We start from the raw sequence: 15,786 nt of genomic DNA, 5'->3' as shown, positions 1-15,786 counted from the left end.
AATGTTTATTTTAACGATTGAAAACAGATACATCATAGACCACTGTAGTATGTGTTGCCCGGGCAACACAGGCTAATGTCATGATGCTAATATGTCAGTGAAATAGTAGACTACTGTTTCCGAAAGTAGATGTACTTCCTTAATAATATCAGCTTATATTGTACATTACACATCACAATTGTGTGTCATATCACAAAGTAAAATGAGTAAATATTTATCACCCTGGCCTCTTTGTTTGTGGCGTTTCTGCAGCTGCCTTGCAGTAAAGCTATAGTTAGCCTAGCTATCCCCCAAGTTAACAGATGCGAAACGAATGTTCTGCCAAAGGTAGTCACGCGTGTTTTCGTGACATTATTGCAGACCGGTGTAAAAATTGACCTAATCTCTATGATTTAAACGTCATTTTAAGTTTTTCTCTTCTCATGGTATTTTCAGGCATTTAGCCTACTCATATTGCATTCATTCATGAATAAACAACCCCTTTGAAGATTATTCTACGACTTTACCGGCAGAAGATAGAATCGCGATTCAAACAGTACCATCTGCTAACTGAAAATATGCCCCCAAAAACGTAAACAAGCTTGACATTTATTTAGTGGAAAATTGCTCATTCATAAAAAGCTCACTGGTAGCGATCATTGTCAGTAACAACGCAAAATGCGATATAGCCCTGTGTTGAGAAGCTGCCCCGGTAAATTGTACTACTACGGTACAGTACTAGGCTACTGCTGTGTTCGTCTTGGTAGCGATTGCGTTGGTTGAATTGGATTTAACGTTCCGTTGTACGGTTTAGGCTGAAATTAATTATTTTCATGAACAGATTGACAACGTTTAGGCTGTGGCAATGAAGTTCAGGTTAGTAGTTAGATAGACTTTTGATTTAAGTAAGGGGAGTGCCGAACATTTTCTGTCGCCGTTTGACTTCCTAAACAGCTGTGTACTGTAGCTAGATGTTTTTGTAGTGTGTCTCGCGTAAGCTACAGCGTTGCAGTGAGCTACACTGGTTTGAAACCACAGGTAATGGTAATTTCACCAACAAATCGTTTTCTAATGTCAGAATAAATCCTACAACGAAAATGTATATGTGAGGAATGTTTATTTTAACGATTGAAAACAGATAACGCTACATCATAGACCACTGTAGTATGTGTTGCCCGGGAAACACAGGCTAATGTCATGATGCTAATACTTCAGTGAAATAGTAGACTACTGTTTCCGAAAGTAGATGTACTTCCTTAATAATATCAGCTTATATTGTACATTACACATCACAATTGTGTGTCATATCACAAAGTAAAATGAGTAAATAGTTATCACCCTGGCCTCTTTTCTTGTGGCGTTTCTGCAGCTGCCTTGCAGTAAAGCTATAGTTAGCCTAGCTATCCCCCAAGTTAACAGATGCTAAACGAATGTTCTGGCAAAGGTAGTCACGCGTGTTTTCGTGACGTTAGTGACGCAGTGACGTTAGTAACGTCAGTGACTGTGGCTAGCAAATTAGCCACCGTTAGCTTCACTTTTCGCCACAAAAACTTAATTTAAGCTTAAACCATGCAACGGAACGTAAATTCCAATAGAAGCAACTCAATCGCTACCAAGACGAAACTTTTGACACCTACGTTGTCTATGTAGGCCAAGTATTTACTGAGTTTTAGGGGGGCAAAAAAAAATAAAATAAAAATAATAATAATAATAATATATATGTGAGAGAACAAAGGTTGTGCTCTCGCCGAAGGCTTGAGCACACCCAAATACACCTCTCCTCCCATCTCTTTGCGGCACACGCCCACTTTCCCTTATACCCTCCCAGCAGCGGTAATCTGCGTTTTTACTCAAGTGCGCTGCCTTTGTAAATACGGTTTTATGTCTTTACCCGCTATTGTACGCCTGAAATGGGCGCAATCCTGTTAGTAAATGAGGCCCTGGGTGTTTTATTACTGAACTGCTTCCTTATCTGTTTGTGCTGTTATTATTTGTTTGTGGAGAGCATCCTGAAGGCCCCCGCTGTGTGGAAGAAGAGAGCAGGCATGAGCGTGTGATTAGTCTGATGTGTTGAAGCCAGCTAGCGCAATCTTTGAGAGGAATGTTGTTATTGAAATGTACGTGGTTACGCCACTAAATCATGTAATAGAACGTCTCTCTCCCCCTTCCCTCTCTCCTCCACCTCTTCCATCCCTCCAGAAAATGATGAAGGACAACAACTTGGTGCGCCACCTGGATGCGTGTGAGACGATGGGCAATGCCACGGCTATCTGCTCCGACAAGACGGGCACACTGACCATGAACCGCATGACGGTGGTGCAGGCCTACATAGGAGACACGCACTACAAGAACGTTCCAGAGCCCGATGCCATCCCGCCAAGTATTCTGGAGCTGCTGGTCAACAGCATCTCCATCAACTCAGCCTACACCACCAAGATCCTGGTGAGACTCGACACACACACATAAAGAGTAACTAAACACCAAAACCTCAAGCAATTGCAGAAGTGTTTTTTTTATTATTATTTGGTAGTAAATACCAGCACATTTTGCCCCCTAGTGATTCAAAACCTTTAATAAACAAAAAAAGAAAGAATGATTTTTTAGATACTCTGACGTATCACAGAGAGGGGTCATGCATGACAACTGGTCGGGGTCATGTATTATTTCGAGCGTTTGAGGAAGTACCAAAATATATATTCATGAAAAATCCACACATTTTCACCAGAAGCCAACCATTTTTGGTGGGGGGTTCTTTACAGGAAAGTGATTAATATTGATTTAGTTCCACTTTGATGATTGTTGAAGTGATGAATATTGATTGGGCTCTCAAATGAACATTTGCTCTTTTAATACATTTGACATTTTATTCATTTAGCAGACATTTTTATCCAAAGCGATACACAAATGCATATAGAAAGTGCAGCAGAACATCAACAGTATATTTTTGGTCCAGGAAAAGTCTGTATTTACTAACCACTTTGCAAAGTAATCGCATCTCAGATATCAGGCACGGTGAACAAAAAAATAATACCATCTTGATTCCAGTAGCTGTAACTTAAAGTTAACAGAATTAAAATACTACAGTGCAAAACTAACAATTATATTGCTCAACTACAGTCTTACAATAATGTATTAGTTACAATAGTGACTGATGCAGTACAGCAGAAACAACAACATATCCTTAATGTAACAACAAATGGTCTCTATCTATATCTATCTATATCTCTCTGACTCACACACACTCATGCACACATTTACACACACACACACACACACACACACACACACACACACACACACACACACACACACACACACACACACACACACACACACCACATACCCTTAAGTGAAGCCCCTGAGACACACACTCAGGTCTACTCTCTTCAGCAGAGGGCATCTCCTTAATAGCTGGACGTGGAACATGATGCTGTTGAAATATCAATCTATCAAGCATTGCACAGTCAGTCGGTGAACAAGTTAAGAAAGCTTTATTGCTTGCGGCCGGCCCACAAGGAGACAAAACATCACATGCCATTGTGCTACAAAGTTTGTCCGCTAGCATGTTGTGCTAGCAACCTATTTAAACAGAACAGCTCTTGACTGTTATTGGTTTAAAACAAAGGCATGCAAATGTCTCATGGCTCTTCCTTCATTGGCTCCCTTGCATAGACCTGGCGCGCGTATGTGTGTGCGTGTTTGCGTGTGTGCGTGTTTATGACAGCAACCATGAATCTCCAGTTCTGATGTCTTAAAAGCTCCTCCACATAGGTGTAAAGCAAATGGTCACCAGACCTCGCGTCTCCATCTAGCCCTTGTCAAACAGTATCTCTTTGAAACAAACAAACCCCCCTCTTCTTAGTCCTCAGCCCCAAGATAAGGGTCTTGTATGTTTACCCAGAGTTCAGATTTGGGGTTAGGCCTCTCTTTGCACACAAGGAATGCTGAACACAGTATCATTTTATACAGAATAAAGTTACATCTTCAATTCTTCCAACAGAGTGTGTGTTTGTGTTTGAAAGAAAACAGTTTTCTATATGAAGGGTTATGGGATATATTGTATTTAAGCCATGTAGTTTTAAGACTTAATTCACATACCGGAACCTCTTATTGGATCATATGCAAATCAAAGGTTCATTTTAAAGTGTAACATCTTCGCCACCCACCCTCCTAACAAGGCCCTGACCTTTGACCGTTTTACCTCTCCAGTCTCCAGAGAAGGAGGGTGGTCTGCCTCGCCACGTCGGCAACAAGACAGAGTGCTCCCTATTGGGCCTGGTGCTGGCGCTGAAGAGGGACTACCAGCCAATCAGAGAGGAGATCCCGGAGGAGAAGCTCTACAAGGTGTACACCTTCAACTCCTCCAGGAAGTCCATGAGCACCGTGCTGAAGAACGCAGATGGCAGCTTCCGCATGTACAGCAAAGGAGCCTCTGAGATCGTCCTGCGCAAGTACGGGGGATGGATGAAGAGAGGGTGAAGGATGAAGAGAGGATGGATGATGGATGGATGATGGATGGATGAAGAGAGGATGGATGATGTATGTGATGGAGATGATGGATGTGGGGGATTATGGATGGATGGATGAAGAAAGGATGGATGATGATGAAGAGAAGGTGAAGGATGAAGAGAAGATGGATGATGGATTGATGAAGAGAGGATGGATGAAGAGAGGGTGATGGACAAAGAGAGGATGGATGAAGAGAGGATGGATGATGGATGGATGAAGAGAGGATGCATGAAGAGAGGGTGAAGTATTAAGAGAATGGATGATGGATGGATGAGGAGAGGATGGTTGATGGATGTGATGGAGAAGATGGATGTGGGGATTGAGGATGGATGATGGATGGATATTCAGGATTGTTTTGAGCATGTAGTGGATTGTATGTACCTCCAAATGCTTGATCCTGTTTCTCTTTTCTTCCTATCCTCAAGCTCACTGCCCAACACCTTTATTTTCCTCTCCTCCTCCCTCCCTCTCTCCTCCCCTCTCCCCCACCTCCTCCTCTCCTCCTCAGGTGCTCCCGTGTTCTGGATACTCAGGGTGAGGCACGCATCTTCAAGCCCAAGGACCGTGATGAGATGGTGAGCAAGGTGATCGAGCCCATGGCATGCGACGGCCTGCGAACCATCTGCGTTGCGTACAGAGACTTCCCGGCTGAGGGGGGCGAGCCTAACTGGGACGCGGAGAACGACATCCTCAACAATCTCACCTGCATCTGCGTGGTGGGCATCGAGGACCCAGTCAGGCCAGAGGTGAGCTGGGTATTCTCCTGGGCTGGACCATCTGGGCTTTTACATCTCTGAACATAGGGCCCTTAGCACGATCATTATAATCACTTTGTTAGAAAATTGTGGCAGAGTTATGTTAAGAAAATAGAAAATAAGGAGAAAATAGTCTGCTCCACCAGTGGTGTGACATCTTCTGGTTCTGAGATACATATACTAGTCTCAGTCAGTTGAGAGGAGGAACACCAGACAAGAATAATGACCAGATCAACATTGCTACCGAATACAGTTATTACATCAACACATCCTATTTATACAGCTTGATGGCTACAGAATAGTTATTACAGTTATTGTGAAATATTTTACTGTTGATTGTTTTTCTACAGGTACACTCTTGCACTTTTGGAGTTTCATGTTGTTTAATTGTAACTTGTTTAACTGCATGCTCTTATGGTTCTTCCCTTTGGCACTAAGTTGGTTTTTCACAATGTATGCTTCATGTTTTGGCTGCTCGCAATGTTTGGGGCTATCTCGTTGTTATGATCAGTGACCTATGCTCTTTTGTAAAGCTATCTCTTGGAAGTTGCTTTGGATAAAAGCGTCTGCTAAATGCATAAATATAAATTACATCAACACATCCTCTATATACAGCTTGATGGCTACAGAAGACAGTTATTACATCAACATGTCCTCTTTATACAGCTTGTTGGTGACAAAATACCGTTTTACATCAACACATCCTCTATTTTTAGAGATAAATATAAAACCCTTTTTGAATGCAGAAATGTCATAAGATCAGGCGAGGAGACACTTAATTTAATAAGAATCGCTGTAGACTTCATTGAGATTGAATAGACTTGACTTCATCACTTTCTTTTTGTCATGTAGCTTCTGCATCTTTAGTCATCTTCTGATGGTGTCTAATCTAAGATCCACTGTGGTCTACTGAACGATCCTTGCATGGGTATGGGCAGGTTCATTTCCCATTGAAATGCATTATTTAAATGCATCTTTACATGATATCCATACAGTTTTTCTGTTCATTTCTATTATTACTCTCTATATTACTAAATATATGTAAACAATTCTAATAAATCCTAGAGTTTACATTTCCAAACATGAAATCAGATGTTAGTGTTCAAATGTTAGTTTTTTCAGAAAGCTAAGATGACACTAACAGTATTTTGTATCCTTGCACACATAAAATATCAGAGAAAAAATGCATACTCTCTTTTATTACATTACCCATCAAAATAATTACATCATCTGTTTTGGGGAATCCCACCTGAAAATGTAATACATTCCTAATAATGTAATAAGAAATTACATTACCTGTCAAAAATCATACAGTATCATTCAGAAATGTTCGATCAAGAGAACTACATTTTCTGGAAATGATTTCATTCTTGGTGCCACAAACCTTATAAACAGCTGTCACTCAAACTAACCTACGTTGCAGTTAGTGGGTTGTTGGCTCCTCAGAGATGCAACCAAAGCAAGTTGTTTGAGACCTCAGCACTTCAATCAATGTCTTTTAATCCCCTTAAGAAATCACATTGGGATGAAAAACTCTTAGGTCAGCCTTTATGGCACATTGTTAATGGCATTTCATGTTATGGACTCTCCAGTGTGATTCAAATTGCATGAATTGAATTTGCCCAATACTGAGGACAGCCCTTGTTAGTCAGCGTCATATGATATCACATCTGCTTTATAAGCCAGTCAGAGTTTCAATTGAAGTCTCTCTTGTCTAGACATTTCATTGAAGGTACAGCAAATTAAACCAAGGTTCAGTTAAAATGTCACCTAACCCCAACCCCTAACCTTTGCTATATGATGGATGAATACACTGTTGGTAAAATGGCTGCATTTCCAATCAAGCTTTCAAATAGCCCTGTCACTGTGGTATGCAACACCATGGATACGGCTAGCTCTGCCTTGATAGCCCACAACAACTGCTAGCATCCGATAGCTACAGGGAGTTTTGGGGGGGTCACAACAGCTCATCTCAAGAGCAGCTTAGTAGACTCTCCTGTGACATGTCTCTGTCCACAGAACAAAACAAACTAAAACACACGGATACAGTGGCCGCACACAAAGGCACAAAAACACACACTCCCATAAACTTAGTTCAACTCTATACTAGCTATATTTATTTTATTTTCCATTCTATCGGTTGCTATAACAGTTAATTTAGCCATGATGAGACACTGATTAATCATCCAGTCCCCAGCTCCATCACCTATTCCTGTCCATAACACACTGACAAATCACTAGAGATTTGAATGTCAGGCAGTAGATAACAGTGGATGGAAACAGCCCCCTGGCCAAGGGACGTCTCCACCAGTTAGGCATGGTGGAGACGTCCTGGCCAGGGGACGTCTCCACCAGTTAGGCATGGTGGAGATGTCCTGGCCAGGGGACGTCTCCACCAGTTAGCTCCCAGTAGGATGGAAAGGGCAGCTGAAAGACAGATAACTGTCGTCTTTATGTATGGTAGCAGTCATCAAATTATCAGGCGCATAAGATATAAATCTTTTATCCCGGATCCTTTTTGTCAATAATTAGAGGACAGTCTGGCTGTATGTAATCTTTTGAAAGAAATTGAAAAATAGACCTCTTGTAGTTAGACTACTTCAATGCAACAAATGCATCATTATGCAAAGTGTCTGTGATGCTATCATGATCTCTGGTCCGCGGGCCACTGGGGAGTGTATTTTGTGGGGAATGTGTGTGGTGGGGAGTATGTCTGGTGGAGAATGTGTGTGGTGGGGAATGTGTGTGGTGGAGAATGTGTGTGGTGGAGAATGTGTGTGGTAGAGAATGTGTGTGGTGGAGAATGTGTGTGGTGGAGAATGTGTGTGGTGGAGAATGTGTGTGGTGGGGAATGTGTGTGGTGGAGAATGTGTGTGGTGGGGAATGTGTGTGGTGGAGAATGTGTGTGGTGGGGAGTGTGTGTGGTGGAGAATGTGTGTGGTGGGGAATGTGTGTGGTGGGGAATGTGTGAAGAGAAGCTTCCATTGTGCACACGTCTATGTGTGTGTGTGTGTGTGTGGTATAGTAAGAGAGAGGCTTCCATTGTGTACATGTGTGTCCATGTGTATGTGTGTGTGTGTGTGTGCATGGATTGACAGGCATACTTGTATAAGGGCGTCCTAATGATCTATAAATAAGTGATTTGATTGGTCTAATGAGGAGTGATTCATCACATAGCTGAGGGTGGATAATTACTGAGGACTGCACAGGACAAGCACGCACACACACACACACTCGCTCAGCGGGTTGAGAGGTTGCGCCCGAGTGAGCAGAGGCTATCAGGACCTACCGCTGATACACTGGCAGAGAGACAAGAATAACACTATCTCGGCTGAGATCGTCAGTGGCATAGAAGACACAGAGGGAGGGGTGGGGATTAATATATAGAACATGTTCTACAATATGTTATCCGACCATTCTGGAAGGAATGCGTGGAAACCAAATGTGTACTTGTTGAAGTGCCATCATTAGATATATAATATTTCACCCTTCCTGTCATAACACATCTCCTGTCTGTCATCCAATCAGGTACCAGCAGCCATCACCAAATGCCAGAGGGCCGGGATCACCGTCCGCATGGTTACCGGGGACAACATCAACACTGCGCGCGCCATAGCAACCAAGTGTGGCATCTTGCTTCCTGGAGAGGACTTCCTGTGTTTGGAGGGCAAAGAGTTCAACCAACAGATCCGCAACGACCAGGGAGAGGTGACGCTGACTCGAATAGGTTTATTTTGGAAAGCGAAAGGCTTTAGACAATTTCCTTTTTTTGAGGGAGAGATTAAAAAAAGGGAGAAGTCTGCATGGAGAATTCAATAGAAAGTATTATTGTTGAGATTCAGTTCAAGAGAACAGTTTGATGGTAGGATATATTGTAAGACCAAATTAAACAACATATTATGTGGTTTTTTTTGCTGCTCAGTGAGGTAATAAGTGGAAAGGATCACCTTAAACATTTGAGTTTCAGCTGGGAAAGTTACCTATAACAGTAAAGTCTTGACACCATGTCCGCTTGGACTGTAGGTGGAGCAAGAGCGCCTGGACAAGGTGTGGCCCAAGCTCCGTGTGCTGGCTCGCTCCTCCCCCACCGACAAACACACTCTGGTCAAAGGTAGGTGACTAGTTCAACACCATAGGTTGGACACTGTAAAGGTGTAGGCCAATGGAACAAGAATACAAGTTTATTCATCTTACAGTCTGTCTGGGGTTGGGTATTGTTTGAAATGTTTCAATGTTGATACCTTTAATTCAATACAATTCTTTTTTCGATACGGTATATTATAGTAACCTTATAGGATTATTGGTCAATTACTTATCTATAAATAATGAAACAGTGAGCACCACAGTTTGTTGGACATTCTGTTATTTTGGTTCTGTACTCTAGAGCTTTTAGATTTAAAGGATACAAGACAATTAGGTCAACATGCAGATTGGCAGCTTTAATGTGAAGGCATTTTCATAAATATCAGATAATAATATACACAGAACATTTATTTTCCTAATTTGTTGCAAACCTACCTAAAGGATGGAGATTTGACTGTTGACAGTGGCGGTTCTAGACAAATTTTACTGGGGGGGCCAAGGTGGGGCCAGTGTTTAATCAGAAGGGCACATAAAAAAACGGAAACAAATGATATTTAAATATTAAATACTATAATTTAGCTTTACATTAAAATCATACAAATGTTTATTTTCTACATACAGAGCTTCAATTGAAACAATGTGGTATGGCCATAAAAAATTAGTAGGACAATGCTGCAAAAGGTGGGCATGGACCCCTGAAAAAAATATATAGATATATATTATTCAGTCAGTTCAGGGGGGGCCACAGGGGGGGCCAGGGACATTTTTACAGGGGACCTGGCCCCTGTAGGCCCCCAGGTAGAACTGCCACTGTGTTGAAAGGACGCAACCCCTTAACTGTAAAGCGGGTTACTGCTAGGTAGCGTTTGTTTCTCCTTCCCTTACTCAGCTTAGCATTAACCAGCATAGCCAGATGCACAAGCATGATCTAATTGTATCTAATTATTTAATTACGCCCTCTGTATGATCAATAATGTCAAAAGTCCCATAATGTATGATAAATCAATAATTTTGTGACAATAACACAAATAGCACACACATACCAGCCTTTATTACATCAACACAAACCCGCTCCTGCACTCTTCAAAGACTAGTTTGTTTGATCTCTGTTGGGGGTAGCATTGATGGGTGGAGCATATGCAGGTGTGTGTCATAAATATGGAAATCTGTGGTTTTTCCTCAGCAGCCAACACCAAAAGAAAGCAGGGTTGTTCTAGAAAGAAACATCATCAATAAAAACCCTCCAAGTGGTTTTGTATCTGTGGTTTGTCCTGACTCCTAGTTCAAGGTTCTCTGCCTTCTAAGTGCAAATAAGTGAAAGTTATTAATATGGTCCAGCAAGCACAACCTGAAGCAAAAATTGGTTTAACCTAGTTATTGTGATGAGGCAAAAATCAATAGGAAAGGCCTTGGTATCGAGTATGAACAGGATTGAGGGAAGTTAACTACATGTCCAAATGTTGCTGCTTTATTTATGTCATTTATGTCTTTGTGTAACCTCTGTGTTGAGTTCTGTCCTTCAAACACAGTCTTCTCCCTGTCTCACAGGGATCATTGACAGCACCGTCTTGGAAACACGACAGGTGGTCGCTGTGACGGGGGATGGGACCAACGATGGCCCCGCCCTCAAGAAAGCAGATGTTGGATTTGCAATGGTAAATCCATCTACAGTCAGTCTTTTCACAATGTACACACAAGTCATTCACCAAATACACACCAGTCAGTCCTTTCACCAAATACACACCAGTCAGTCCTTTCACCATATACACATTTACATTTAGTCATTTAGCAGACGCTCTTATCCAGAGCGACTTACAGTAAGTACAGGGACATTCCTCCGAGGCAAGTAGGGTTAAGTGCCTTGCCCAAGGACACAACGTCATTCGCACGACTGGGAATCAAACCGGCAACCTTCTGATTAATAGCCCGATTCCCTAACCGCTCAGCCACCTGACTCCCCAGTCAGGTGCTTATAAAGCCACAATCAAATGTACAAATGTACGAAGGCACGTACGCATGACAAGGGGCTCAGAAACGTGTGTAAAGGTGTTTCTACACAGAGTTTCAGATTTATGAATAGTCTACACGTGGCGTGAAAATCTGTGTACCTTTGGGCACTTTAGAACTCATGCGTACATTATGTTTTGAGATGTGATACGGCGATGTGAGTTACCGAAAGGCAGAAAGTACATGTATTACAAATGACAGTTTTACTTGATCTACAATGGGAGTAAATTGTATAGGATATCTACAAATTATGCCGATGATCTTGCTTTAGCCTATTTAGCCAGAAAGAAACCATGTGAATTTGGGCTACAAACAGGTCATGCCAAAAGTTATATTTTTCAAATACTATCGGACATTGCCAATGGGAGATTAATGCGAGCGGGAGTTCAGGGATCTTGTAGACTTCTTGGCCCACAATGATGACTGGTTGATAAATCGTTTGATAAATATTTAAGAGCCATTCTTTTGTATCTCTGTACTGAGTGAGCTGGGTCCTGTGTTGGAATGCCCAACAACAGTCAAGCAAAAGTCAAGCACATCGACTGTAAAAGTTCTCTGCAACTGGGACTTTTCAGCGGGAGCTGGCAGACATGTCAGGGATAAGCCAATCAAGCCTCAGTCGTGTGATGCCCGAGGTGTGGGATGACATGATCAACCTGTCCCTTAGGTACATTAGATTCTCTTACACAAGTCCAACATTAATACATCATTTGCAGCAACAAACGGTTTCCCAAATGTAATGAGGGCACAATGGGTTAAAACCTTTTTATTTTTTCAACGTTCAAATAACTAGTAGCCTAAGGCCACCAAACAAGAGGCTCCTCCTATTTTGCTAATTTAGATCTCCATTTCACATTCAATAAAGTTAATATTTTTCGGTCTTTTTTTTTTGTTGCCTTAGCTATTTCTCATACAACCATGTAAGGTAAAATATTAGAGTTGATGGGGTGTGGACAGCGAGATCGTTCTCGTGTGCACAATCACAAGTTAAGTGGAATCTATGAAGACAGACGTGTGACATCGGTCGCGTACACAATGTTCATAAATCTGAGAAAAAAAGTTGCATCCAGAGTTTTCCTGTTTTCTCCATATGCATACTTTTACGGATTCATTTAGTTTGATACATTTGACCCCTGGTCTGCTGTCGCCCTTACAGGGTATAGCCGGTACCGACGTGGCCAAGGAGGCCTCTGACATCATCCTGACGGACGACAACTTCACCAGCATCGTGAAGGCCGTGATGTGGGGGAGGAACGTGTACGACAGCATCTCCAAGTTCCTGCAGTTCCAGCTCACTGTCAATGTGGTGGCTGTTATAGTGGCCTTTACAGGGGCCTGCATCACACAGGTAAGAGCCTCACCAGCTACTCACTACCTCTGATCACCAAATTAACAGCCAACTCACTGGTTAGTCTGCTAATGTACCTACTCATTCCTTCTTGGTGAAATTGGTATGTTGACTTAATCAACAGTCAACTCACTGGTCGATTCATCTTATGACTCCTCTCCCCCACCCCACCCCCCCTTCCTCTCTATCTCCTCCTCCTTGTCTCCCGCCCTGCAGGACTCCCCCCTCAAAGCGGTACAGATGCTGTGGGTGAACCTGATCATGGACACGCTGGCCTCCCTGGCCCTGGCCACAGAGCCCCCCACAGAGTCTCTGCTCCTGAGGAGGCCCTACGGCCGCAACAAGCCTCTCATCTCCCGTACTATGATGAAGAACATCCTGGGCCACGCCATCTACCAGCTCACCATCATCTTCACTCTGCTCTTCGCGGGTGAGTGGAAACCATGGTTCAGATGGGCCATAGACATGTGGTTGATAGAACAGCTAGCTGTCCCAGTTACAGGAGGCTACTGGACATTGAGAATCTGTAGAGAGGTCTTAGTATAAAACATGTTTCCTGTAGATGTAATCCATGTTATAATCTACGTTTTGTAGATTGAAGCCGTGGAAACCAATCCATATCAAAGCTTTTGACATCCAAATAATCAATGTCCCTGGTGGATATGTGCCTTCCCTACGTCAGACTTTCCAGTAGATCATTTAGTTGTGTTGACTTCAACCCAAGTTAAAGACGCCTGTTGGTTCTTCAACTCCATCAGGAGAGAAGATTTTTGATATTGACAGCGGTCGTAACACGCCCCTCCACGCGCCGCCCTCGGAGCACTACACCATCGTGTTCAACGTGTTCGTCATGATGCAGCTCTTCAACGAGATCAACGCCAGGAAGATCCACGGGGAGAGGAACGTCTTCGAGGGAATCTATCGAAACCCGATCTTCTGCAGTGTGGTCCTGGGAACCTTCGTTCTGCAGGTGAACCTGTCAACACACACACACACAAAAGTGTCTCCAAATGCCAGACCTGTTGGTTATTGGAGGATCTGGTATCAATGGCAATACTAGCCATATTGCAACCAGCTAGCTTAGCGCAGCATGTCTCCCCGCATGTCATGCAGTGGAGAGCGCAGCATGTCTCCCCGCGTGTCATGCAGTGGAGAGCGCAGCATGTCTCCCCGCGTGTCATGCAGTGGAGAGCGCAGCATGTCTCCGCGCGTGTCATGCAGTGGAGAGCGCAGCATGTCTCCCCGCGTGTCATGCAGTGGAGAGCGCAGCATGTCTCCCCGCGTGTCATGCAGTGGAGAGCGCAGCATGTCTCCCAGCGTGTCATGCAGTGGAGAGCGCAGCATGTCTCCCCGTGTGTCATGCAGTGGAGAGCGCAGCATGTCTCCCTGCGTGTCATGCAGTGGAGAGCGCAGCATGTCTCCCTGCGTGTCATGCAGTGGAGAGGGCAGCATGTCTCCCTGCGTGTCATGCAGTGTCCCACACATCTCTACGGTCTCAGAGTTCCTCTGTGAAGTGGGAAGTGGGAGGGGAAGACAGAACAGTGGGCTGCCTGGGTTAGGCTAACCCTAACCCTGGGTGAGCGCAGTGAGAACATTATATTTAACACAATTCAAGCTGTTTACTTAATAGATAAACTCAAATAGAATAGGATTAGTCCAACAAATCATTCAATTTGCATGTGTACCCAACCAAAATAACAACATCAATAAATTAAAATAAATACTAATACGTGTATTGTTACACCCCTAGAACACATAGGAAAGATAACAAAAAACATGCATGTGGGTGCACACACTTGCAAACACACACAGGCCACACTCAAACACTCATCTCATCTTTTGTCCTTCACTGCTTTGGCCAAGTTCTGACTTCGGTGTTGGGGATAAACATGTGTGTTTCAGATCATCATTGTTGGAGATAAACGTGTATGTGTGTGTTTCAGATCATCATTGTCCAGTTTGGTGGGAAGCCCTTCTCCTGCACGTCCTTGACAATTGACCAGTGGCTCTGGTGTGTGTTTATTGGTGTGGGAGAGCTGCTCTGGGGACAGGTAGGACACGTATGCACACACACACATGTACACACACACACACGTACGCACACGCACGTACACACACACGTACACATACACACTTTATGGGGTGTAATCAGTGTCAGCGTAACTGCACACAGAACATTCACCACATACCTGATACGGGGGAAGCTACTCTGGCGATTTGTAGCAAGCGTGGAATGAATACTGCACCTTACAGTTTGATAGATAATTAGGTGTGCGTATAAACAGGCAAAATTAGTGCATATTACATTTGATGAGGCGTGTGTATAGGCAGGTGTTATATGTGCTTTGAATACTGTGTCAGCACAGCACATACAGTTAGGTCCATAAGTATTTGGACATTGACACAATTTTCATCATTTTGGCTCTGTATACCACCACAATGGATTTGAAATGAAACAATCAAGATGTGCTTTAAGTGCAGACTTTCAGCTTTAATTTCAGATTTACATCTGTAAACAGATTTACATCTGTATAACACCAGTGCACACCTGCCCGCCTAGACGCGTGAGCTCTTTAGGCGGGTTAGAATAGGTTACATCAAGGGATCGTTGTTTCCAAATTTGTTCTGTGCCACGATGAACATCCTCATTACTAGAAGCGCAGAGCCATTTTTCAAAATCAAAATGTATTGGTATAGCCCTTTTTACAAGCAATGTCACAGAGGGCTTCACATACGCCCAAATAACTGCCCCTCAATCAACCTAAACCCTCAAGGAACACAAGGAAAAACTCCCAGAAAAACTCATTAGAGGAAAAGAATTGAAGAAACCTTGGGAGGAGCTATTCAGTGAGGGATCCCCTCCTCCTGAGATGGTTGGTGAAAGAGAGGTGTCGAACACAGGCTAAACATAGTCATACAACAGGGAAGTGTCAATGGGTGTTGAAACACCAAAATCCAGTGGTTAACTTGGGTCAGAGTTGGTAAATGTCAGTTTAAGCAGAGGTAGCCACAGGGCTGGGGACTGTGATTGGCACAGCATCACAGGCAGGGGGATGAGGAAAGGGACCAGGACTGCGCTGTTGTCCATCAGGGAGACCGATGTCC

At 43.3% G+C, this 15,786-nt stretch overlaps 1 protein-coding gene across 1 annotated transcript in view; it reads left to right on the top strand.

Annotated features, from left to right (window-relative positions):
• The window catches only part of LOC136942504 (plasma membrane calcium-transporting ATPase 1-like), a 103,960-nt gene that overhangs the window by 72,486 nt on the left and 15,688 nt on the right, over window positions 1–15,786 (top strand). The window contains exons 10-19 of the mRNA XM_067235422.1: window positions 2,179–2,421; window positions 4,189–4,430; window positions 4,997–5,234; window positions 8,772–8,951; window positions 9,267–9,354; window positions 10,875–10,981; window positions 12,490–12,681; window positions 12,898–13,111; window positions 13,440–13,651; window positions 14,625–14,732. Of these exons, the coding sequence (XP_067091523.1) occupies window positions 2,179–2,421; window positions 4,189–4,430; window positions 4,997–5,234; window positions 8,772–8,951; window positions 9,267–9,354; window positions 10,875–10,981; window positions 12,490–12,681; window positions 12,898–13,111; window positions 13,440–13,651; window positions 14,625–14,732 (1,824 nt within the window). The remainder of the gene's footprint in view (window positions 1–2,178; window positions 2,422–4,188; window positions 4,431–4,996; window positions 5,235–8,771; window positions 8,952–9,266; window positions 9,355–10,874; window positions 10,982–12,489; window positions 12,682–12,897; window positions 13,112–13,439; window positions 13,652–14,624; window positions 14,733–15,786) is intronic.

Source organism: Osmerus mordax, chromosome 1, assembly GCF_038355195.1.
Source record: "Osmerus mordax isolate fOsmMor3 chromosome 1, fOsmMor3.pri, whole genome shotgun sequence".
Classification (NCBI taxonomy): domain Eukaryota; kingdom Metazoa; phylum Chordata; class Actinopteri; order Osmeriformes; family Osmeridae; genus Osmerus; species Osmerus mordax.
The sequence above is the reverse complement of the archived record's forward strand: the minus strand, read 5'-3'. Positions and strand labels throughout refer to the sequence as shown.